Source organism: Leucoraja erinacea, chromosome 21 (genome assembly GCF_028641065.1).
Source record: "Leucoraja erinacea ecotype New England chromosome 21, Leri_hhj_1, whole genome shotgun sequence".
NCBI lineage: Eukaryota > Metazoa > Chordata > Chondrichthyes > Rajiformes > Rajidae > Leucoraja > Leucoraja erinaceus.
Window position 1 is genome coordinate 21,818 of NC_073397.1, and position 27,337 is coordinate 49,154.

At 46.5% G+C, this 27,337-nt stretch overlaps 1 protein-coding gene across 1 annotated transcript; it reads right to left on the bottom strand.

The window, feature by feature from the left end:
* Positions 1–700: 700 nt before the first annotated feature.
* On the bottom strand, positions 701–27,337 carry LOC129707147 (neuronal acetylcholine receptor subunit alpha-2-like). The gene is made up of 5 exons (XM_055651919.1): positions 26,980–27,337; positions 25,925–25,969; positions 25,718–25,827; positions 9,443–10,763; positions 701–1,441 (listed from the first exon to the last, which is right to left on the bottom strand). Exons 1-5 carry the CDS (start codon positions 27,142–27,144, stop codon positions 1,316–1,318), a joined length of 1,767 nt encoding a protein of 588 aa, XP_055507894.1. The 5' UTR covers positions 27,145–27,337; the 3' UTR covers positions 701–1,315.

Below are 27,337 nucleotides of genomic sequence, written 5' to 3' on the forward strand. Positions count from 1 at the left end.
TGAGGTTGCACGGAGTAGTGTGATCAGTTTTGGTCATCCTAGGGTGGCACAGTGGAACAGCAGGTAAAGCTGCAGCTTTACTGCGTTAGAGACCTGAGTTTGATCCTGACTTCCGGTGCTGTCTTTATGGAGTTTGCATGTTCTCCCTGTGACCGCATGGGCTGTCTGTGGGTGCTCCAGTTTCCACCCACACTCCAAAGATGTGCAGGTTTGTAGGTTAATTGACTTCAGTAAATTGTCTGTAGTGTACAGGATAGTGTTAGTGTACAGATGATCGCTGGTGGCCGTTGGCCTCGTGGGCTGAAGGGCCTGTTTCCATGCTTTATCTCTAAACTAAATAATTGTCAGTAAACTGGAAATATTGTAGAGAAGATTCTGAGGATGTTGGCAGGACTCGAGGGCCTAAGCTGTAGGGAGAGGTTGGGCAGGTTAGGACTTTATTCATTGGAGACCCTACATCCTGGACATCCGGTGGCACTGTTACTGGCTGTTTAGAGCATTTTATTTTTCCAGTATTTTATGTGGGGAGAAGCGGGTAGGATAAGAGGAAAACCGTACTTCAGTCGCTTCCTGGCGAGGATGCAGCTATTATCCGAGTCGCATCCTTGCCCCCCCCCCCCCCCCGACAAACTGGATTGGCGTGGCCTTTCCGGCCGGGACCAGACCAGGGCTTCAGCAGCAGCGGCGCTGCGCTCGATACATCGCGAAGCGGGCGAGGCCTTACCTGGGAGGTCCAGAGTGTTGGGACGCTGCTCCAACATCACGGAGCTCCCAATGCGGGCAGCGCTGACTTTAACATCGTGCCTTTTGCTGGGGGTCGCCAGCGCGAATCTCTGCCCAGTGCAGCTTGTGGACATTGGGAGGAGCGGACACCGGTGGAAGGTGGCCGAATCAGAGGTCCAGGCCGCTGAGGATGTTCTCTCCCTTCAACGTCGGGGTTCCATTAATCGCGGTGTGAGGGCCTGAACATCGGGCTGCCCATAGCGGCGGGTAAGAGGTGCTCGGGAGGCCATCAGGGGAACATCAGTGAGGAGGTTGATTGGACAGTGGGGAACTTTGGGCCGCTGTGGGGATGTTTGTGTTGTGGACTACTGTGTTCTGTGTTTTTATTTTATTTTATTTTTTGTAAGGGAAAGAGAATTTTGTTGTCTCTTAATTGAAGACGATGACAATAAACTAAGTCAAATCAAACATTGTATCCTCATGATATTCTGATGTCTTTTGTCCACATGGGTCTTGCTTCCTTGGGCAGATGGAGATCACTCTGGGCAGATGAGGAATGTCAATCAGGAAGCTTTAGTGAGTCGATCCCAGCTCACAGCATTCCCGCCATCCATGGCGGCAGAAAGAGTCCTAGGGTTCCCAGCAGGCAAATGATGATGAAGATCCACAAGAAGATCCTGTCGATCACCATGGCAACATATTTCCAATCTTCCTTCACCTGTAACAAGAGAGGAAGAGCAGTCCACATTACCAGGACGTGCAACACATATCTCTGCCCCCAGGTCAAGAGACATGCAGTGGCGCAACGGGTAGAGCTGCTGCCTCACAGCGCCAGAGACCCAGGTTCAAACCTGACCTTGGGTGCTGTCTGTGTGGAATTTGTACGTTTTTCCTGTCCGCATGGGTTTCCTCCGGGTGCTTCCGTTTCCTCCCACATCCCAAAGACGAGCAGGTTTGTAGGTTGATTGACCTCTATAAATTGTTCCCTGTGTAGGGAGTCGATTAGAAAGTGGGATAACATAGAACTGGTGTGAACAGATGATGGATGGTCTGCATGGACTCCATCCTGTGTCCACGTTGTATCTCCAAAACTAACCTAAACATGAAAGCTAAAAACTAAAAACCCATCTCCTGAGTTCCTGCAATCCTCTCAGTGAAACACTGAACAAACACATGGCGACCACAGTGTACTGTTCCTTGCTGTTTTGTATGTATTTGTTCGTTTCTGTGAAAACCCTACAAACTCATAAACTGGGCCCTTCTACACCCACCCCCCTCCAATCACCACTTCACACCCAATCACCCACACCCTCTGTGCTGCACAACAACACTTCTCATAGAAACATAGAAATTAGGTGCAGTAGGCCATTCATCCCTTCGAGCCTGCACCACCATTCAATATGATCGTGGCTGATCATCCAACTCAGTATCCTGTACCTGCCTTCTCTCCATACCCCCTGATCCCTTTAGCCACAAGGGCCACGTCTAACTCCCTCTTAAATATAGTCAATGAACTGGCCTCAACTACCTTCTGTGGCAGAGAATTCCAGAGATTCACCACTCTCTGTGTGAAAAATGTTTTTCTCATCTCGGTCATAAAAGATTTCCCCTTTATCCTTAAACTGTGACCCCTTGTTCTGGACTTCTCCAACATCGGGAACAATATTCCTGCATCTAGCCTCTCCAACCACTTAAGAATTTTGTAAGTTTCTATAAGATCCCCCCTCAATCTTCTAAATTCTAACGAGTACCAGTCGAGTCTATCCAGTCTATCTTCATATGAAAGACCTGACAACCCAGGAATCAGTCTGGTGAACCTTCTCTGCACTTCCTCTATGGCAAGAATGTGGTTCCTCAGAGACCAAAACTGTACACAATACTCCAGGTGTGGTCTCACCAAGACCCTGTACAACTGCAGTAGAACCTCCCTGCTCCTATACTCAAATCCTTTTGCTATGAATGCTAACATACCATTTGCTTTCTTCACTGCCTGCTGCACCTGCATGCCTACTTTTAATGACTGGTGTACCATGACACCCAGGTCTCGTTGCATCTCCCCTTTTCCTAATCGGCTACCATTTAGATAATAGTCTACTTTCCTGTTTTTGCCACCAAAGTGTATAACCTCACATTTATCCGCATTATACTGCATCTGCCATGCATTTGCCCACTCACCCAGCCTATCCAAGTCACCTTGCAGCCTCCTAGCATCCTCCTTACAGCTAACATTGCCCCCCAGCTTCGTGTCATCCGCACACTTGGAGATGTTACATTCAATTCCCTCGTCCAAATCGTTAATATATATTGTAAATAGCTGGGGTCCCAGCACTGAGCCTTGCGGTACCCCACTAGTCACTGCCTGCCATTGTGAAAAGGACCCGTTTACTCCTACTCTTTGCTTCCTGTTTGCCAGCCAGTTCTCTATCCACATCAATACTGAACCCCCAATGCCTTGTGCTTTAAGTTTGTACACTAATCTCTTATGTGGGACCTTGTCGAAAGCCTTCTGAAAGTCCAGATATAACACATCCACTGGTTCTCCCTTATCCACTCTACTAGTTACATCCTCGAAAAATTCTATAAGATTCGTCAAACATGATTTACCTTTCATAAATCCATGCTGACTTTGTCCAATGATTTCACCACTTTCCAAATGTGCTGCTAATAACTGACTCTAGCAGTTTCCCCACTACCGACGTTAGACTAACTGGTCTGTAATTCCCCGTTTTCTCTCTCCCTCCCTTTTTAAAAAGTGGGGTTAGATTAGCTACCCTCCAATCCTCAGGAACTACTCCAGAATCTAAAGAGTTTTTGAAAAATTATCATTAATGCATCCACTATTTCTGGGGCTACTTCCTTAAGTACTCTGGGATGCAGCCTAACTGGCCCTGGGGATTTATCGGCCTTTAATCCATTCAGTTTACCTAACACCACTTCCCGGCTAACCTGGATTTCACTCAGTTCCTCCATCTCATTTGACCCCCGGTCCCCTGCTATTTCCGGCAGATTGTTTATGTCTTCCTTAGTGAAGACAGAACTAAAGTAGTTATTCAATTGGTCTGCCATGTCCTTGTTCCCCATGATCAATTCACCTGTTGCTGACTGCAAGGAACCTACATTGGTTTTAACTAATCTTTTTCTCTTCGCATATCTATAAAAATGTTTGCAGTCAGTTTTTATGATCCTTGCAAGTTTTCTTTCATAATCTATTTTCCCTTTCCTAATTGACCCTTGTTCAAAAGGATATTGGGATGAGGATAGGTGATTGTGATATTTGTCATACTGATTGTATTGGGAAGGGTGATTGTAGGGTGATGGGTTGTAAATATGACTAAGATACTGTATAGTATATGAGAGTTTTTTCTTTTCTTTTTGTTTTTTTTGTATGGCTTTGTAAATATTTGATTAGTGTTCTAATGTAAATAATTTGGTGTACATATAGTGGCTGATGTACATATGGTGTACATATAGTTGCTATAGCCTTGCAGTGAGAAACAGTTCACTTGATCATGGAGAACAAGGACATGGCGGACCAATTGAATAACTACTTTGGTTCCGTTTTCACTAAGGAAGACATAAATAATCTGCCGAAAATAGCAGGGGACCGCGGATCAGAGATGGAGGAACTGAGTGAAATCCAGGTTAGTCGGGAAGTGGTGTTGGATAAATTGAATAGATTAAAGGCCGATAAAGCCACAGGGCCAGATAGGCTGCATCAAAGAGTACCTAAGGAAGTAGCTCCAGAAATAGTGGATGCATTAGTGATAATTTTTCAAAACTCTTTAGATTCTGGAGTAGTTCCTGAGGATTGGAGGGTAGCTAACGTAACCCCAGTTTTTAAGAAGGGAGAGAGAGAGAAAACGGGGAATTACAGACCAGTTAGTCTAACATCAGTAGTGGGGAAACTGCTAGAGTCAGTTATTAAAGATAGGATAGCAGCACATTTGGAAAGTAGTGAAATCATTGGACAAAGTCAGCATGGATTTATGAAAGGTAAATCATGTCTGACGAATCTTATAGAATTTTTCGAGGATGAAACTAGTAGAGTGGATAGGGGAGAACCAGTTGATGTGTTGTATCTGGACTTGCAGAAGGCTTTCGACAAGGTCCCATATAAGAGATTAGTATAGAAACGTAAAGCATGCGGCATTGGGGGTTCAGTATTTATGTGGATAGAGAACTGGCTGGCAAACAGGAAGCAAAGAGTAGGAGTAAACGGGTCCTTTTCACAATGGCAGGCAGTGACTAGTGGGGTACCGCAAGACTCAGTGCTGGGACCCCAGCTCTTTACAATATATATTAATGATCAGGATGAGGGAATTGAAGGCAACATCTCCAAGTTTGCGGATTACACTAAGCTGGGGGCAGTGTTGGCTGTAAGGAGGATGCTAGGAGACTGCAAGGTGACTTGGATAGGCTGGGTGAGTGGGCAAATGCATTGCAGATGCAGTATAATGTGGATAAATGTAAGGTTATCACCTTTGGTGGCAAAAACAGGAAAGCAGACTTTTATCTAAATGGTGGCCGATTATTAAAAGGGGAGATGCAACGAGACCTGGGTGTCATGGTACACCAGTCATTGAAAGTAGGCATGCAGGTACAGCAGGCAGTGAAGAAAGCAAATGGTATGTTAGCTTTCATACCAAAAGGATTTGAGTATAGGAGCAGGGAGGTTCTACTGCAGTTGTACAGGGTCTTGGTGAGACCACAGCTGGAGTATTGTGTACAGTTTTGGTCTCCAAAGCTGAGGAAGGACATTATTGCCATAGAGGGAGTACAGAGAAGGTTCACCAGACTGATTCCTGGGATGTCAGGACTTTCATATGAAGAAAGACTGGATAGACTCGGCTTATACTCGCTAGAATTTAGGAGATTGAGGGGGGATCTTATAGAAACGTACAAAATTCTTAAGGGGTTGGACAGGCTAGATGCAGAAAGATTGTTCCCGATGTTGGGGAAGTCCAGGACAAGGGGCCACAGCTTAAGGATAAGGTGGAAATCCTTTAAAACCGAGATGAGAAGAACTTTTTTCACACAGAGAGTGGCGAATCTCTGGAACTCTCTGCCACAGAGAGTAGTTGAGGCCAGTTCATTGGCTATATTTAAGAGGGAGTTAGATGTGGCCCTTGTGGCTAAAGGGATCAGGAGGTATGGAGAGAAGGTACAGGATACTGAGTTGGATGATCAGCCATGATCATACTGAATGGCGGTGCAGGCTCGAAGGCCGGAATGGCCTACTCCTGCACCTAATTTCTACGTATCTATGTATCTATGTAAATTTGTATAATATAATTACAAGCAGTTGAATAAGGGGTGGGAATTAATAAGCTTTGGCTTCTTCCTTCTCCTTTTCGGACACATATGATTTAATTTATTTATATTGTTTATGACACTTTATAACCATATAACCATATAACAATTACAGCACGGTAACAGGCCATCTCGACCCTTCTAGTCCGTGCCGAACACGTATTCTCCCCCAGTCCCATATACCTGTGCTCAGACCATAACCCTCCATTCCTTTCTCGTCCATATAACTATCCAATTTATTTTTAAATGATAAAAACGAACCTGCCTCCACCACCTTCACTGGAAGCTCATTCCACACAGCCACCACTCTCTGAGTAAAGAAGTTCCCCCTCATGTTACCCCTAAACTTCTGTCCCTTAATTCTCAAGTCATGTCCCCTTGTTTGAATCTTCCCTACTCTCAGTGGGAAAAGCTTATCCACGTCAACTCTGTCTATCCCTCTCATCATTTTAAAGACCTCTATCAAGTCCCCCCTTAACCTTCTGCGCTCCAAAGAATAAAGCCCTAACTTGTTCAACCTTTCTCTGTAACTTAGTTGCTGAAACCCAGGCAACATTCTAGTAAATCTCCTCTGTACTCTCTCTATTTTGTTGACATCCTTCCTATAATTAGGCGACCAAATTGTACACCATACTCCAGAATTGGCCTCACCAATGCCTTGTACAATTTTAACATTACATCCCAACTTCTATACTCAATGCACTGATTTATAAGTATTTTAGTTTTTTTAGTATGCTGTTGCACATTTGCTTTTTATTCTTTTATTCTGTTCGAAATAAATAATTTAAAAAATAAAATTTAAAAAACCCTTTGTCCTCCTCTGCTGGACTAAATTTCTCCGTCCTCTGGTCGGCTGCTTTTTCTGACTAATTTGTATGCTTTTGTTTTGTTTTGTTTTGTTTTGTTTTGATATTATCCCTGATTTCACTTGTTATCCACAGATGCACTACCTTCCCTGATTTATTCTTTTGCCAAACTGGGATGAACAATTGTTGTAGTTCATCCATGCAGTCTTTAAATGCCTTCCATTGCATGTTAGCCGTCATACCTTTAAAAATCAATTGCCAGTCTAACTTGGCCAATTCACGTCTCATACCCTCAAAGTTACCTTTCTTTAAGTTCAGAACCCTTGTTTCTGAATTAATTATGTCACTCCCCATCCTAATGAAGAACTCAACCATATTATGGTTCATCATCAACAATAAAAATAGAGGAGGTGGAGAGATTTTTCAGAGGATAAAAGAGCTGGAAATCTCCAGGACCTGACGATGTTTCCCCCTCTACTCTTTAGCTGTGTGCCAAACAGCTGACACCGGTATATACAGATATTTTTAACCAGTCCCTGCAAACATATACTGTCCCTGCCTGCTTCAAGGTCTCCACTATTGTCCCTGTACCCAAAAAGGCAAGGATTACTTGTCTTAATGACTACAGGCCTGTCGCACTGACCTCTGTAGTCATGAAGCCACTCGAAAGGCTTGTGCTGGCCAAGCTGAAAAATATCACAAACTCCCTGCTGGACCCTCTGCAGTTTGCATATCAGGCCAATAGATCTGTGGATGATGCAGTCAACCTGGGCCTGCACTTCATCCTACAGCACCTAGTCCGCCAGGGGACCTATGCAAGGATCCTGTTTGTTGATTATAGCTCTGCATTCAACACCGTTGTGCCAGAGCTACTACACTCCAAACTTTCCGAGTTGACTGTGCCTGAACCCCTCTGTCGGTGGATCACCAACTTCCTGACAGGCAGAAAGCAGCATGTGAGGCTGAGAAAGCACATCTCGGACACGCAAACGCTCAGCATAGGAGCACCACAAGGCTGCATAGTCTCTCCTCTTCTCTAATCTCTCTACACCAACGATTGCACCTCCACAGACACCTCAGTCAAGCTTCTCAAGTTTGCGGACGACACAACCCTGATTGGACTGATCCAGGATGGGGAGGAATCTGCCTACAGACAGGAAGTGTCACAGCTGGCGTCCTGGTGCCGTGGAAAAACCTAGAGCTCAATGCTCTTAAGATGGTGGAATTGATTGTAGAGTTTAGGAGAGTTCCCCCTCCCCTCCCCCCACTCACCATCAACAACACCACAGTCACATGTGGAGTCTTTTAAGTTCCTGGGAACCATCATCTCCAAGGACCTTAAATGGGGGGCCACCATCGACTCCACAGTCAAAAGGGCACCACAGAGGATGTACATCCTACGGCAGCTGAGGAAGCATAATCTGCCACAGGCAATGATGGTCCAATTCTATACGCCCATCGTAGAGTCTGTTCTCACCTTCTCCATCATGGTCTGGTTTGGCTCAGCCACCAAGCACGACACCTGGAGGCTGCAGCGAATTGTCCGATCAGCAGAGAAGGTTATTGGCTACAACCTTCCCTCCATTGATGAACTGTACACTGCAAGGGCCAGGAAGCAAGCGGGCAAGATCCTCTCTGACCCCTCTCACCCTGGCCCCAAACTCTTTGAATCACTTCCCTCTGGAAGGCGACTCCGGACTGTCAAAGCTGCCACAGCCAGACATAAAAGCAGTTTTTATCCATGAGTAGTTGCTCTAGTTACTCAACAACCAAAAATCTGTAGCCTCCCTTTGATCTGATATTTTGTTGGTTTACCTGCTTGATCAATGGTGTTTTATCATTAATGCTTTATTATTATTAATGCTTAGTGTTTTCTGAGTCATTCTTAACTGTCATGTTGTTACTTGTGGGCGGAGCATCAAAGCAAATTCCTTGTATGTGAATACTTGGCCAATAAACGTACTTACTTACTTACTTACTTACATTTAGAATATTGTGTTCAGTTCTGGGCATCATGTTATAGGAAAGATGTTGTCAAGCTGGAAAGGGTTCACAGAAGGTTGTTGCCAGGACTAAAGGGGCTGAGCCATAGGGAGAGGTTGAGTAGGATGAGACTCTATTCCTTGGAATGCAGGAGGATGAGGAGTGATCTTGTAGAGGTGTTTAAAATCATGAGAGGAATAGATTAGGTATCTGCACAGAGCCTCTTGCCCAAGTAGGTGAACCGAGGATCAGAGGACATAGGTTTAAGGTGAAGGGGAAAAGATTTAATACAAATCTGAAGGGTACCCTTTTCACACAAAGGATGGTGGGTGTAAGGAACAAGCTGCCAGAGGAGGTAGTTGAGGTTGCGACTATCCCAACATTTCAGAAACAGTTCAACAGGTACATGGATAAGACAGGTTTAAAGGGATATGGACCAAACGCGGGCAGGTGGGAGCTAGGACATGTTGGCCGTTGTGGGCAGGTTGGGCTGAAGTGCCTGTTTCCACAGTATCACTCTCTGACTCTTTGAGTATGGTATTCACTGGTTGGCACAGACTTGGCGCTGAAGAGCCTGTTTCTGCACTGTATCACTAAATTCTAAATGTAGTAAAACTTACGGAGGCATCGGCTTTCTCTGCCCGCAGGTGGTCAGCAACGTAGCGGACTCCATCCACAGCTTGCTCCATGCCAGGACTCAATGCCACACTGCCGGCCTTCCCTGGACACCCTCCGGCCACCTCTCCCATCCTGCCTGAGGCTCTTACTCTCAGCTTGCCTCGAAATGGAGATGAAGCAGCCTGAGTGTGGTCTCCTGCCTCTCCTCTCCCAGGAGCGGGCATAGATACAGAGTAACCGTTGGCCTGCGAGCAAACCTCAAGCAAGCGGCCCTGCTGGTCAGTGCAAGAACAAGAGCAAGCGCTGGTCAGTGGGACACTCTCCTGCCCTGTAGGCTGCTGCAAACTCATTGACCTGGCCTTGGAGAGGGTACCTGGTTGGTCCGTGGTGAGACTGGGAGGGTGGTCAGTGGGTGGTGAGCAATGCCAAGCAGTCGCTGCCTGGTCACCCCAGAGGACACTACACTGGGCAGGTGGCACCTTGCACAGTGCTTGGCATCTCTCCTCCTCCCCCTGAGAATGAACCAAGGACAGCCTGAGGTTCCTTTGGTCACCGTTGCTCGACAGCCCTGCTCTGCCGGTGACGAGACCGAGAAATTCTCGGCAATCCTTGTTGCTGGCTGGAGGTCTTTGCATGAAGAGCAGGCGGGGGATGAAATGGAGGAAGGATCTCCGCACCCAGGCAGGCATGATGTGGGTGTCGGGCGAGCGGTGATGTACGTTCAACACGAAGACCGTGATGATGATGGAGAGAGTGACGAAGATCATGGTGAAGAGCAGGTACTCGCCGATGAGGGGGATGACCAGCGAGGTGGAAGGGATGATCTCCGTAATAAGCAGCTGGAAGACAGTCAGCGAAAGGAGGACCGAGATACAGAGGGTGATCTTCTCCCCACAGTCCGAGGGCAGGTAGAAGACCAGCATGGTCAAGAAGGAGATGAGTAGACAAGGGACAATGAGGTTAATAGTGTAGAAGAGAGGGAGCCTCCTGATTAGGATGGAGTAGGTGATATCTGAATACTCTTCCACGCAGCACTCGTACTTCTTGATGTTGTAGTTGCCAATGGCAGTAATGATGGCCCACTCTCCGCTCTCCCAGTAGTCCTGTTGGTCCACCTGTCTGTCCATGCTCACCAGGTCTATCTTGGCTTTGTCAAAGGTCCATGATCCAAACTTCATGGTGCAGTTCTGCTGGTCAAACGGGAAGAAGGTGACATCAATGTTGCAGGAGCTCTTGTAGATGGCCGGAGGTGTCCACTTGACTCGGCCACTGTGGAACAGCTGGGCCTTGGTCAGGTGAGTGACAGCAAAGTCCCCATCCGCACTGCAGGGAGAAACACATCCAACACCATCACCGAGGCTGAACCCACACAGAACATCATTTTTAAGAAAGAATGGAGAGAGAAAACAGGGAATTATATACCAGTTAGCCTGACATCGGTGGTGGGGAAGATGCTGGAGTCAATTATAAAAGATGAAATAGCCGCACATTTGGATAGCAGTAACAGGATCGGTCCGAGTCAGCATGGATTTACGAAGGGGAAATCATGCTTGACTAAACGTCTGGAATTTTTTGAAAATGTAGCTATGAAAATGGACAAGGGGAGCCAGTGGATGTAGTGCACGTGGACTTTCAGAAAGCATTTGATAAGGCCCCACATAGGAGATTAGTGGGCAAAATTAGAACACATGGTATTGGGGGTAGAGTGCTGACATGGATAGAGAAGTGATTGGCAGACAGGAAACAAAGAGTAAGGATTAACGGGTCCCTTTCAGAATGGCAGGCAGTGACTAGTGGGGTACCCCAAGGCTCGGTGCTGGGACCGCAGCTATTTACAATATACATTAATGATTTGGATGAAAGGATTCAAAGTAACATTAGCAAATTTGCAGATGACACAAAGCTGGGTGGCAGTGTGAACTGTGAGGAGGATGCTATGAGAATGCAGGGTGACTTGGACAGGTTGGGGGAGTGGGCAAATGTATGGCAGATGAAGTTTAATAGGGATAAATGTGAGGTTATCCACTTTGGTAGGAAAACAGGAAGGCAGATTACTATCTAAATGGTGTCAAGTTGGGAAAAGGGGAGTACAACAGGATCTGGGGGTCCTTGTACATCAGTCTATGAAAGTAAGCATGCAGGTACAGCAGGCAGTGAAGAAAGCGAATGGCATGTTGGCCTTTATAACAAGAGGTGTCGAGTATAGGAACAAAGAGGTCCTTCTGCAGTTGTACTAGGCCCTAGTGAGGCCACACCTGGAGTATTGTGTGCAGTTTTGGTCCCCTAATATGAGGAAGGACATTCTTGTTATTGAGGGAGTGCAGCGTAGGTTTACAAGGTTAATTCCCAGGAATGCGGGACTGTCATATGGTGAGAGAATGGAGCAGCTGGGCTTGTACACTCTGGAGTTTAGAAGGATGAGAGGATATCCCATTGAAACATACAAGATTGTTAAGGGATTGAACAAGCTAGAGGCAGGAAACATGTTCCCGATGTTGGGGGAGACCAGAACCAGGGGCCACAGTTTAAGAATAAGGAGTAAGCCATTTAGAACGGAGACGAGGAAACACTTTTTCTCACAGGTAGTGGTGAATCTGTGGAATTCTCTGCCCCAGGTGGAGGCAGTTTATCGATGCTTTCAAGAGAGATCTAGATGGGGCTCTTAAAAATAGCGGAGTTAGGGGATATGGGGAGAAGGCAGGAACAGGATACTGATTGGGGATGATCAGCCATGATCACATTGAATGGCGGTGCTGTCTCGAAGGGCCGAATGGCCTACTCCTGCTCCTTTTGTCTATTGTCTAATATTGCGGTGATAAGGACACAGACCCCACTACCATCAAAGGGATTTACAGGAGTCACTGTCTCAAAAAGCCAGCCAGCATCATCAGAGATCCACAACACCCTGGGCACGCTCTCATTTTACTCCTGCCATCGGGAAGAATGTATAGGAGCCAGAAAATTGTGAAGTCCAGGTTCAAGAACAGCTTCTTCCCTACAACCATCAGGCTATTAAACACTACAACCTCCAAATCATCTCGATCCAAAACGTCTCCCATTCCTTCTCTCTAGAGATGTTGCCTGTCCAGCTGTTACTCCAGCATTTTGTGTCAACCTCCAAATAAGCTCTGAATTACACAGACTTGGGAGCTTTGGTTTTGTCGTTATCTTTCTGCACTATGGTTTGATTTATGTATATACTATGTACATGCGTGTCATAAATGTGAGTGATACACCCTTCACCTTGAACCTATATCCTCTGGACCTCGATTCCTCTACTCTGGGCAAGAGACTCTGTGCATCAACCCTATCTATTCCTCTCATGATACTTCTCATCTCGATAAGATCACCCTTCATCCTCCTGCGCTCCATGGAATTGAGACCCAGCCTACTCAACCTCTCCCGATAGCTCAGACAACTAGTCCTGGCAACATCCTCATAATCTTTTCTGAACCCTTTCAAGCTTGACAATATCTTGTCAATATCTTGACATAGCGCCCAGAACTGAACACAATATTCCAAATGTGATCTCACCATCTTATACAACTGCAACATGGCCTCCCAACTTCTATGCTTTGAATCAAAAGCCTTTTTGAACATCATATTTATCTGCGAGGACCATGCACCTGTACTCCTAGACCCCTCTACTCTACAACACTGCCCAGAGGCCCAGTGACATTATTGCCCACACAGTAGATTACGAATTATACACCTTGGTCCCCACAGAACCAAAGATTCTAGTAAACAGAACGGCTCTGTCAGACAAGGGAATGTAAAGAGGGGGTGCGCCGTTGACCCTTTGAAGGTCGGTGCCAACAGCGTGTTAGTTTTTTCTACTTTTGTTGATTTTGTTGTGTGGGGGGGGTAAGGGGGAAACCGCTTTGGTCGCCTCTTCCACGGAGAGGCGACTTTTTCTATGTCACCTCCTCCATGGCCTAATATCGAATATCGGTTCTTTCCCGGTGATGCGCCCGGGGCTTCATCTGCGGGCGCAGCGTGGACTCTCGTCGCCAGTCCGACTCGTCGTGGAGTGGGCGAGCCCTCGCCGGGGCTCGCCGAGGGGAGAATTCCGTTCGCTGGGCCGAGGCAGCCTGAAGCCGGGGTCGGCGGAGCTCCAGCCGGCGCGGCGTCCGCAGTCTGGGATCCCTTGTTGGGGACCCAGGAGGAGATAAGCTTTGACTGCCAGCCCATGGCCTACTTCTACCGCGGGCGCTGCGGGGGCTTACCATCAGGAGTGGGGTCCCTCGTCAGGGACCCTCGCTGGGGACCCCTGGAGAAGAGCTCCGACTGCCGGCCCTGCAGTCTGCGGTGCTTCTGGCTGCAGCGTGGCGGAAACTTCGACCACCGGCCTACATCAACCTGAAGCCGCGGTCTCCGGTGGGGAGGCACCGTTTCAGGACTTACCTGGACTTTTACTTGTCTACTCATTTGGACGCCCGCAGCGGAGGGTTGAGGACCCGGGGGGGAAATGGAGGACTGGCCAAATTTGGTGCCTTCCACCAAAGTGATGAATGCTGTGGAGGATGTTTATGTTGAATTCTTGTTGTGTTTTTGTGTGTTCTTTATTATTGTGCTGGCAAATTCATTTCACTTGCACTTTAGGTGCAAGTGACGAATAAACCTGATTGATTGATTGATTGATTGATTGATTGATTGATTGATTGATTGATTGATTGATTGATTGATTGATTGATTGATTGATTGATTGATTGATTGATTGATTGATTGATTGATTGATTGATTGATTGATTGATTGATTGATTGATTGACTGACTGGCTGACAGGCATCTGGCTGACCGTGACCAGGTAAGCTTTCAAACTTATTTCCAGTTTCTGTTTTTTGCTTGCAGGAATCTCTTTTACAGAGTTTCCTGCTGGATATAATATATGGGGCAAAGTACGGACGGCCGCCGGGAATACCGGTTATAGACGGCGGGGAATCCTGGTCACAGACCGCGGGGGAAAACCGGCTATGGACCGTGGGGAATCGGCTATGGAGCAAGTGCGGGTAGCCGGCGGCCGTCGGGTTCACTACCGGAGTCGCTGACAATGCGGTCAGACACTTCCGAGCGCCTCTTGAAACCGCTGTGGTTCCCCAGAAAGGGGGTAAAGCCAAGAGTAAGACGGATAGGCCTGTTGACTCAGATATGGGTATGTCCTCGGACGTTTAACCCAGATGGAGCATGGATAGCGCCCTGGGGCGTTTATCCCACAAATGTGATGCTCCATCCTGATATGGTCCGTGGAACGGGGCCATATCAGCGCAGGTCTCCTTGGGGTCCTGCGGCACCACCTGCTTCAGGGCTGCTTACAAATCTCCCTCTCTGTGGAGGGGAGTGCGAGGGCTCAATGTGTAACTGACTCCAAACTGGGAAGTATGTCCGTGGAACATACTGGAGTACATGCATCAGGTTCAAGAAATGTCTGTCATGAGTTGGCTTTCAGTCATTGGCAGAAAACCCGGATGGGGCCAGAGTTGCCCACACGTTACAAGCTTTGCAAGCATCAGCTACCTCACGTCACATCATTACAGGAACAGGTGACAGCTGTAAGATACCATGCACCTGTAAATTGTTCCTGAAAGCACCGGCAGTGAACAGCGCTATCTGGGGTGACATTGGAGGAGGCATGTAAGGCCAGCAATGTCCAGCCGCAAAATCTTTTCTTCAGCGAAGACCTATCCAACAGGTAACCCTGGATGAGGAAGCAAAAGCTGTTGGACTAATCAAATTACCAACGATGAGCAAAGCTCCATTGTTTCGGCGACAACACACCCCACGCCTCCATCGGCAGTAAGCGGTTCACTGAAGCTGGTGGCAGCTTCAAATCTGGGCAAAGGTCTTTCAGGCCAAGGCCCAAGCCGGTCCTCAGTAAAAATATGGAATCCACGTACCCCAGCAGTCCTACTCTCCAAATTAAGGACGGAAATAGAACCCGCACCAAGGGCCTTTGGGCTTACCATAAGACCACCGGTAACCATGGAGGTAGGTGGGTCCGATTCTTTCCGAAACATTGGGTATGTGGACCATTTACAAGTTGGTAATATTTACACTTGCGACAGGATCGGAAATATGGCCAGAGTTGTCTTTCGAGGCAGGCTCTGAATTATGGGAAGCGTATCCTGATTATTGTGAAAGATGGAGGAGGTCGGTTCATCCTTGATTTACCTCGCATGTGCAGTATAGACATTTCAGCATAGGGAACTTCGTTACTGTCTAAACTGATTTCCATAGGATCTTTATGGTATGCATTGATCTCAAAGATGCATACTATTCAGTTCCTATTCACAGGGATCATATAACCATATTACAATTACAGCATGGAAACTGGCCATCTCGTTCCTTCTAGCCCGTGCCGATTTATAAAGGCCAGCACACCAAAAGCTTTCTTTACCACCCTATCTACATGAGATTCCACCTTCAGGGAACTGTGCAGTTATTCCTAGATCCCTCTGTTCAACTGATCACCGGAGATATTTGAAATTTAGATGGATGGGGCAATAATAACAGTTAAAGCGTTGCAAAATGGACTAACTTCAGCTCCCAGGTTATTTACCAAATTACTAAAACTGGTGCTTGGGCTGCTCAGAGCTCAAAAACACTTGTTATGGCCTATCTGGATGATATTCTAAACGCTGTATTTTACTAAAATTAACTGTTTCAGCCGCAAACTATATTTGAGAAATTGGGGTTTCTCATCCATCTGGTTAAATTTAAGTTGATACCAACTAGAGTTACTGATTATTGGGATTTACGCTATTAATTTATGTGACTCCGCCCTGGGGCAAGAGATTAGAATTAGTAGAAGCAGCCTTCTATTCATCAAGCGGCCAATGTAATTGGCAATATAGTGGCTGTGTTCTTCAGCTGCGCAATTTGGGCAGAATTTAAATTATCAGAATTTACAACGTGCAAAGGACCAAGCTCTTAAATACCATTTAGGTCATTGTTAACAGACCTATGCTAGAACCAGCTGAAGCTAGGTGGACGAACAGTATTCAGCATTGCTCCAGTAACGTTTCGTCAGTAAATCTTCAGTCATATTAACCAGCAAATACCATCTCTAATTACGGAGGAGGATGCGATTTACATGAATTACCAATTCTTCAGTTAAATGGTATAAACTACCTATAGATACTAGGTACATTCTATGGGTTAAAGGTTATTGTACAAATATGCAAAATCTACATGCTCAACTCCAAGTTGATACACTTTGTGGCATATGTTAATCACATAGGTGCAATCAAGTCAGTGTCCTGTGATAGTTTACATAACCTCATTTGGCGCTGGTGTATCATCACGTAAAATCAATGATAACACAGAATGGATATTGAATCACAAAGCATTTAATGACATTGTGGCTCAATGGAACACCGAAGATCGAGATGTTTACAACCAGGCTCAATCACCAGTTGCAAAAGATATGTGGCATGCCAGTAGCGATAGATGCATTCTCGCTACACTGGGGAGGAATGTTCTTTTATGTCTTTCCTCCATTTTGCCTAATCAGTCAGGTCTTGCAAAAAAGCTCAGCAAGGTCCCGCTTCAGGCATTTTCGTAGTGCCTGACTGGCCTATGCAGCCATTGTTCCCGCTGATGTTGGGAATGATAATAGAACCTTATATGGTTATTTCTAAACACAAAAATTGCTGGTTCAGCCCATGACTCGGAAAACCATCCTCTGCATGATAAAATCAATACATTGACTTGCAGACTCTGAGAAGACCGTTCCTGCGGCTCGGGTTGTCAGGCCGAACCATGGACGTGCTCACTGCAGATTGCAAGGATAGCACCGAAAAAAGCAGTACATTTCCTCATCAGGAGATGGGAAGTATTTTGTTTAAAAGCTAATATTACATATTATATGGCACAGATGACTGACGTCTTGAAGTTCATTTTCGAATGGGTCTTTGACAAATATTAAGTTGTAGTGCCATTAACCGTGCCAAACGTGCCTTCTCATCATATTTGCTGCAGGGAGCAGGACCCACTCTGTCGGATCTCACCCTCTGATATCCAGATTTATGAAGGCTATCTTCAACTCGAAACCAGGTGCGCAGAGATATGGGATGTGCTAACACTGCTTCGCCGGTAGGCTCCAGCTACATCCCTATCCTTGGTCAAACTCACTTACAAAGTGGTAATGCTCATGGCGCTGATTTCAGCGCAACGGGTCCAGTCATTGCAAAGCTGCGACTGTACAGGATGGTTACATCTGCAGGCAAAATAACATTTTATGTTTATGACTTACTCAAGCAGAGTGGACCAGGGGCATCAGGTCTCAAACTAGATTTAATGGCATATCCCATGGACCTCCGGTTGTGTGTGTTCACACATCTACAACAGTATGTTAGGTCACTAAGAGCCTTAGAGGCTCTGAACTAGCAATGGTTGTTAAAACCTCATAAGAAGTACAGACCATCTTCAGGTGGTTAAAACGGGTTCTGGCTTGTGCAGGAGTGAACACTGACATTTTCAAATCTTACTCCACCAGGGCTGCAACAACATCAGCAGCAAGGTTATGGACGTTCCACTGGACCACATCCTAGCGGCTGCAGGATGGTCAAATGAACGATCTTTCCAAACATTTTATAACAAACCCATTGCCAAACCCATTGCCAAACTCTGTATTTGCCAACTCTATTCGCCAACTCTATTTTAGGTTCTGTTTTATAGTTTCCTCCAGGATGAGAGGAATTACTATTATTATTATTTTTTCATTCAAAAGCATCAGCATGTCTATATCTATGTCATTTCTGAATGCATTATTAATGTTCACTCATCCTTGGTCAACTGATGCAGTGTGTGATGCATGGACTCATGTTCACGGCATGAAATCACAGAGCTTTGAAATCTTCACGTGGTCACTCACGTGACTCCGAAGTAAAGTAGTAAGATTAAGCGAGAACTTACCAGTTTGAAGTTTGACCTTTATTTTATGAGGAGTTACGATGAGGGATTACGTGCCCTCCGTTCCCAACCCTCTCTCATAAAGGTCAGCTGGTAGTTCTAGTTCTCTAATCTTCTTATATTCAGGTCAACAACTGTTATCTGTGATTTCACACCGCTGCTTTGAAGATTGACGCGCAGTGGGCTGGTGGGCTATTCACGTAATCCCTCATAAAATAAAGATAAAACTTCAAACTGGTAAGTTCTCGCTTAATCTTACTATTAAATTCCATCAATTCAGATCACCTGCCAATCGATTTAGATCCTGCTGCAATCTTTCACAACCATCATTATCTGCCAAACCACCCACTTTTGTATCATCAGCAAACTTGCCAATCTTGCCCTGTATGTTCTCATCCAAATCATTGATGTAGATGACAAACAGTAATGGGCCCAGCACCGAACCCTGGCACACCACCAGTCACAGGCCTCCAGTCCGAGAAGCAACCTTCCACCATCACTCTCAGCTTCATGGAGAGGGAGCCAATTTGTTATCCATTCAGCTATCTCTCCTTGGATCCCATGTGATCTAACCTTCCAGAGCAGCCTACCATGCGGAACCTTGTCAAATGCCTTACTGAAATCTATGCCCATCCAAATGCCTGTATAACCTATCCATCAGAATACTCTCTAGTAACTTTCCAACTACAGATGTTAAACTCACCGGCCTATAGTTCTCTGCATTTTCCCTGCAGCCCTTCTTGAAAAGAGGCACAACATTTGCCATCCTACAGTCTTCCAGTCTATCCAAGGGATAGCTCTTGCGGGTAGCAAGAGTTCAAGTTCAAGTTTCAAGTTTATTGGTCACATACTCAATTATACAGGTATAACCAGTAGTGAAATGCTTAAGTGCCTGTCCAGTTGTGCATGGTTCCCCACTTACACATAACCCACATAAAACAATACCCACACATACCCCATAAATATACCACATAACAAGTAGTGCTGTTACAAGCAAAGTGACAAGTGCCGTGGAACACCTGTGATGACAGCCTGTTCCATCCAGTTCAGTCCCGTGTGTGTGTGTGTGTGTGTGTGTGTGTGTGTGTGTGTGTGTGTGTGTGTGTGTGTGTGTGTGTGTGTGTGTGTGTGTGTGTGTGTGTGTGTGTGTGGTGTGTGTGTGTGTTTGCGGGGCGGGGCGGGGCGGGTGGTTTGGGCGGGGGTGCAGGTGCTGGTGAGGAGGGTAGAGAGGGTTTGGGCGTGGGGGCTGGGGGGGGGGGGGGGGGGGGGGGGGGGGGTGACACTCAGTCCTCGTTCAGCAGTCTCATGGCCTGGGGAAAGAAACTCCTCCTCATTCTCTGCGTGTTGGCCCTGAGCAGCCGGTACCGTTTCCCTGAGGGCAGCAGGAAAAACAGTCTGTTGTTGGGGTGAGTGTGGTCCTGGCTCTTGACCTGCAGCGCTTGGTGTAGATGTCCTGCAGGTTGGCAAGGGTGGTTTTGATGGTCCGCTCAGCTGAGCGAACCACCCTCCTCAGAGCCAGTTGGTTCCTCTTGGTGGTGTTCCCCCTCCAGGTGATGATGCTCCCACTCAGGATGCTCTCCACAATATGGGTGTAGAGGTTCTTGAGCACCCTGAGGGGGAGCTTGAAGTCCCTCAGCCGTCTGAGTTGGTAAAGACGCTGGTTGCTGAGGTGGTGTGATCGTGTCAGGTCCTGGGAGATGTGGATGCCGAGGTACCTGAAGCTCTCCGCCCTCTCCACCTGGGCCCCGTTTATGTTGAGAGGGAGGAAGCTCCTTCAGTTTAAGAAAGAACTGCAGATACTGGGTTGACCCAAAACGTCACCTATTCCTTCGCTTCATAGATGCTGCCTCACCCGCTGAGTTTCTCCAGCATTTTTGCCTACCATCCTTTTTCAGTTTACTCCTTTAGTTCCCGAAACTCCTCCAGGGATGCAGTTGATCCCAGCTGCCTATTCCTGTCCCATGCATGCTTTTTGTTTTTGAACAACGCCTCAATTTCACTCGTCAGCCAAGCTTCCTTACATTTGCCTGCTTTGCCCTTCACTCTAACGGGGACATACATATCCTGAGCTTTTGTCATTCAACTTGGCTGATGATTATTTCCCCTCAAATAACCTGCTCTAATCAACCTTCTCTCACACCCTCAAGGTTGGTCTTACCCCAGTTGAGCATTTTAACACGTGGACCCTCTCCGTCCCGATCCATAACTATCTTAAACCTAATCGAACTGTGGCCACTGGTCCCAAAAGGCTCCTCCTCAAACACTTCAGTAACTTGCCCTTCCCAATTTCCCAATACTAGATCTAGTGTTGCCCTCTAACGTGTGGGGGCCTCTACATACTGCTTAAGGAAATTCTCCTGAACACGTTTGAAGAATTGCACACCATTTAAATCCTTCACACTATGAATTTCCCAGTCTATATTGGGAAAGTTAAAATCCGCCTACTACAACAACCATATAGCCTCACTAGTCAAACCGTCCATGTGCATGAACCGGGGGCGCCGGGGGGCCTTTTTTGGCTAGACATGTTTCAATGTCTCTGGCTTTGGACGAGGCGCTGCTGTGCGCTGAGCAATCTGGTCGTGGGTGTTGGAGATCCGGGGGGGAGGTAGGGATGGAAGCAGAAGCAGTGGCCGAGGCAGATGCGGATGGGGATATGGGGCTGGCGAGTGTTTACCGGGCTGGCAAGTCGCTCGCTGCAGCTCCGGCCATTGAGCAGCCTCAGTGCAAGAGTCCAGGTCCATCGGAGGTGTTGGAAGCGTTGCGCCACTGCCTTGAGGGTCTCTGCGCCAAATTCGCCCTGGTGACCGGCATGGACCAGGCTACGGCTTGGTGCATCTAGGAGGACAACCAGTGGCTGCTGGAAGTAGGTACCAAGCACTGGGTAGAAACGGTGGAAGATAGTGGCCTTCAAATGGGGGTGGTTGGAGAAAGCATCCTGCTTGCCTGCTAGATTTTCACTTACTGTAACTGCAGGAAAAATGTTCCCAATGTTGGGGGAGTCCAGAACCAGGGGTCACAGATTAAGAATAAGGGGTAGGCCATTTAGGAAGGAGAAGACAACAAACTTTCTTCACCCAGAGAGTTGTGAATCTGTGGAATTCTCTGCCACAGAAGGCAGTGCAGGCCAATTCACTGGATGTTTTCAAGAGGAGGTGCATTTAGCTCTTGGGGCTAGTGAAATCAAGGGATATGGGGAAAAAACAGGAAAGTGGTACTGATTTTAGATGAACAGCCATGATCATATTGAATGGCAGTGCTGGCTCGAAGGGCCGAATGGCCTATTCCTGCACCTATCTTCGACGTTTCTATGCTTGAATATATGGCAAAAAAACTCGACCACTTGATTTTGAAGCATTCATGCAAGGTGGAGGTATAATGTAGCCATAAAGTGATACAGTGTGAAACAGGCCCTTCGGCCCAACTTGCTCACACCCGGCAACATGTCCCAGCTACACTATCTGCTTTTGGTCCATATCCCTCCAAACCTGTCAGTCCATGTATCAGTCTAACTGTTTCTTCAATGTTGGAATAGTCCCTGCCTTAACTACCTCCTCTGGCAGCTTGTTCCATACACCCACCTCCCTTTGTGTGGAATGTTACCCCTCAGATTCCTATGAAATCTTTTCCCCTTCACCTTAAATCTGTCCTCTGGTCCTCACCTACCCTGGGCAAAAAAGAAATCAGTGCATTGAAATGAATATTTCTAATGCAATTTAGAGTTCTCGAAAGTCTTACTTTTAATGATTCTAAATTCAAATCAAAATAAAATATACGTCAAAAGGAGAATGCATACTTTCAAAATACAGTGTTTTTTCCCCCTAGCAAAACATAATTTGTATGATTTTGCAAAATCAGGAAATGTTATGATTATTTCTTGTCCCTTTATTCCAACTACAAACAAAAAAATAAATAGCACTTGAAATTATAATACATTTAAAAGTTTTTTTGTCAATTTGTACTGCCATCAATCCGGGGGGGGGGGGGGGGGGGGGGGGAATGGGGGGATATATTGCCGTACATTTTGAGGTGGGGGATGGCCTGTATTATTATCCCCAGTTTTTGGACGTCGAGCAATAACAAAAATAATAATCACCTGCTCCTATCTCTCATGTAACCATATAACAATTACAGCACGGAAACAGGCCATCTCGACCCTTCTAGTCCGTGCTGAACACGTATTCTCCCCTAGTCCCATCTACCTGCGCTCAGACCATAACCCTCCATTCCTTTCCCGTCCATATAACTATCCAATTTATTTTTAAATGATAAAAACGAACCTGCCTCCACCACCTTCACTGGAAGCTCATTCCACACAGCTACCAATCTCTGAGTAAAGAAGTTCCCCCTCATGTTACCACTAAACTTCAGTCCCTTAATTCTCAAGTCATGTCCCCTTGTTTGCATCTTCCCTCCTCTCAGTGGGAAAAGCTTATCCATGTAGGGCCCACATTATCTTGAAAATATTTCAAACAAAAACATTGAAATCCTACGTCTACAATGCACTAAAACATGATTTTAATACATCAAATTTCAAAAAAGTCTCTACCGTAGGAGGTGGGACACCCCCCTCCCCGCACTTCCCCCTCCCACACTCTCCCCCCACTCAGTCGTCCACTCCCTCGTCAGTGATCGCCAGCCTCCCCACTTTCAAAAACGCTCTGCGGCCCCTGCATGTATCTACAGTATGTATATGTGTGTCTATATATATATATATCTGGGGAGCAGGAATGGGCGAAGCTTCAGGTCGAGACCATTCTTCAGACTGATGTCAGGGGAGGGGGCGAGACAAAGATATAATGTAGGTGGAGACAGTAAGACTAGTGGGAGAACTAGGAAGGGAAAGGGGATGGAGAGAGAAAGCAGGGGCTATCTAAAGTTAGAGAAGTCAATGTTCACACACAGAACTTTTTTTTTGTTTATTATATTGTTTAATTATAGATTGATGGTCAAATAGTGATACAGCATGGAAACAGGCCCTTCGGAACAACTTGCCCACACCGGCCAACATGTCCCAGCTACACTAGTCCAACCTGCCCATGTTTGGACCATATCCCACCAAACCTTTCTTATCCATGTATTGTCTAACTATTTCTTAAACTTTTGGCTATCCCAGCCTCAATGACCTCCTCTGGCAGCTTGTTCCATACACCCACCCATACACATTGTGTGAAAATGTTACCCCTCAGATTCTTAATTAATCTTTTCCCCTTCCCGTTAAATCTATGGTCCTCGATTCACCTACTCTGGGCAAGAGATTCTGTGCATCGACCCGATCTATTCCTCTCATGATTTTACACACCTCTATAAGATCATCCCTCATCCTCCTGCTCTCCAAAGAATATAGACCCAGCCGACTCAACCTCTCCCTGTAGCTCACACCATCTGGTCCTGTCAACATCCTCATAACACTCATTTACAGACTACTATATTTATACATTCTGTTGTGCTGCTGCAAATAAGAACGTCATTGTTCCTCTGGGACATGTGACAATTAAACACTCTTGACTCTCTCTTGAAGCATTGAGATAGTTTAAACAGCCTTCCAGAGTCCAATCAACTCAATCTTCCCAACAACCATTTTGAACACAAACACAAACTAAACTACAAACGACAAGTTGTCGTAGTTGCACTCAGGACTCCTGGCAGGGCTCGAAATTAGCGGTTGCCCGGGTGCCAATGGCAAGTTACAATCCTAAAAGCCATGCCATTTTGCCCGGCTTGGTAAGCAACCGGGACACCCGCCCACCATTCGTGTATGAGTCTCGGCTCGGCGCTCGGCGCTAGCTCTCGGCTCTCGGCTCGGCGCCGCTAGCTCTCGGCTCTCGGCTCGGCGCTATCTCTTGCCGCTCGGAGAGGGGGACATAGCGTCACTTAGAGATTTAAGACTGAAAATGGATAGTTTCTTTTTTTTTTAGTAACCAAAGTTATCAACGTATAATTTTTTGTATGTTGGAGAATAAAATATAGTGGCACAGCTGGTGAACTTGCTGCCTCACACGCCAGGGATCTGTGTTCGATCCTGTCCTCGGGCACTGTCTGTGTTGAATTTGCACATTCTCCCTGCAAGCGTGTGGGTTTCCTCCCACATCCCAAAGACGCATTGGCTTTGTAGGTTAACTTGTCTGTAAAGTTGCCCCTAATGTGTAGGGAGAGGGTGAGGAAAGTTGGATTACAGAACTTGTGTGAAGGGGTAGACAAAAATACTGGAGAAACTCAGCGGGTGAGGCAGCATCTATGGAGCGAAGAAAATAGGCGACGTTTCGGGTCGAGACCCTTCTTCAAACTGATGTCGGGAGGGGTGGGGAGCGGGAAGAAGAAAGGAAGACAGTAGGCGGAGACAGTAGGCTGTGGGGAGCTGGGAATGGGAGGGGAAGGAGGGAGAAAGCAAGGACTACCTGAAATTGGAGAAGTCAATGTTCATACCGCTGGAGTGTAAATTACCCAAGCAAAATATGAGGTGCTGCTCCTCCAATTTGCGATGGGCCTCACTCTGGCTATGGGGGAGGCCCAGGACAGAAAGGTCGGATCGGAATGGGAAGGGGAGTTGAAGTGCTGAGCCACCGGGAGATCATGTTGGTTATTGCGAACTGAGTGAAGGTGTTGTGCGAAGCGATCGCCAAGCCTGCGCTTGGTCTCACCGAGGTTGATCATACACTGAATAATACGCTAAATCTTAAATGACCACCTAAACTGTCATTTGGCAACCTAAAAAGCTGCCGAGGTTGCCCGGCTGGCAACAGGGAAAATAAGTTAAGCGAGAGCCCTGTCAGGCCTTTTTTGCACTCTTTTTTAAATTTAATTAAACTTTTTTTTAGTTTATTATGTTATCTGTGTTTTTACAGTCGTTTACCCAGAGTAGAGGAAGCAAGAACAAGGGGGCATAGGTTTAAAATGAGGGGGGAAAGAATTAACAGAAACCTGAGGGGCAACCTTTTCACTCAGAGGGTGGTGAATAGATGGAACGAGCTGCGAGTGGGGGGGGGGGGGGTAGGGGGGGGGGGGGGGTTAGTTGAGGCAGGGTCTATAACAGCATTAAAAAATACTTTTGATAGGTACATGGATAGAAAAGGTTTAGAGAGATATAGCCCAAATCCAAGCATTTGGGACTACCTTAGTTGGGGCACCTTGGTCTGCATGGACCATTTGGGCCAAAGTAACCGTGTCTATGTCTCTGTGGCTCCTTCGCTCTGTGACTCTGTGTCTCTGTCTCTCTGTGTCTCTGTACCCTTGCTTCCCAGTCAAACCCCCAGGAACTGAGTCCCAATTATCCATTGAGTTTGCATTGACCCTTTGGTAATCTGCAGAACTGGACAAGCAGACTCATTACCGTCAAACACAGTCAAACACTGGCATGCTGCAACTCACTTGTTGTAGAGGACTATGTCAGGCCTCCAGAGCAGCTCTGATGGGATCCTGATGGAAGTCACATTCTCATATTCCGAGGGATCCCAGCGCAGTTTAAAGTCATCCCATTCCTGGAAAGTCAACAAGAGTGGTCAGGTGTCAAATCAAGTGGAAAGGTCACCATGTTGAACCATGGGGGAAGGTGGGATGTGAAGAAGACTGACTGACCTGTTTCACCCACACATTTGTGGTCATCATCTGGTTCTTTTCATCCTGTGTGGAGATCCCAAGACATTACAAGTGAAAGACTATAACCATATAACCATATAACAACACAATATAACTCACAAGTAATTGAACAATTACATTATCAATAATGTACTGTCAATGGGAGAATGCTGGTATCATCCCTTGACTAAATCCCAAATCCACTGAACAATCTTTCCCTCACCCTCGAACCTCCCAATCAAAGTTGCAGTGTTAAGCCCCATAGTATAAAATTAACTCTGCCAGTGCAGCACATTGAACATAGACCAGTACAGCACAGAACAGGCCCTTTGGCCCACAATGTATGTGCTGAACATGATGCCAAGACCAACTCTTATCTACCTGCGCATAGTCATAGAGTCCAAATAATCCACATTCCTCCATTCCCTGCAAATCCAGGTGCTTATCCGAAAGTTTCTTAAATGCCGCTTTCAAATCTGCCTCCACCACCAGGCACTTATCATCCTCTGTGTAAGAAAACTTCCACATCATATCCTCTTTAATCTTTGCCCCTCTCACTTTAGCTATGCCCTCTAGTCTTTGATATTTCCATCGTGAGACAAAGGTTCTCACTACACACTCTATCTACGCCTCGCATAATTTGATCATCAGGTCTTCTCGCAACCACCAGCGTTCCAGAGAAAACAATCCAAGTCTAACCTCTTCCTGTAGCTAACTCTCTAATCCAGGTATAATTCTGGCAAACATTCTCTGCTCCCTCTCGAAAGCCTCCACATCCTTCTTGTACTGAATTACATACAGAACTCAAAAGTTAGCTGAAGCCATCAAGCCTCAGTCTGAAGAAGGGTCTTGACCTGAAACATCACCCATTCTTATTATCCAGAGACGCTGCCTGTCCCACTGAGTTACTCCAGCATACTGTGTCCATCTTCAAGATGAATCATGACTTGCTGGCTCTTATACTCATCGCCATGGCCAATGAAGTCAAAGCATACCATGATGAAACTGCACCACACTATCTACTTGCAGAGTGACCTGCAGCTTAATCTACATACCACATCCACAAGTTGGGCGATGGACAGTCCGAAATGGACAAAGACGGTGTCTGAAGAGTTGGCCACCGGTCGGGAGAACTTGTTGTAGCCAGTGAAGAGGTTCTCCAGGAGCCGTTCCTCCGCCTGGCGATGACGACCCACCTTGCAACACACTGACAGCGGCATGTTATTCAGTTTGAGAACTCACCACCTACACGTCATCAGGCCCAGACATCAACAGAGAACGGACACAAAATGCTGGAGTAACTCAGGGGGACAGGCTGCATCTCTGGTGAGATTTCTCAGAGAATACTGCCTGTCCCACTGAATTACTCCAGCATTGTGTCTACCAACAGAGAGATAGCGACACAACGAACTG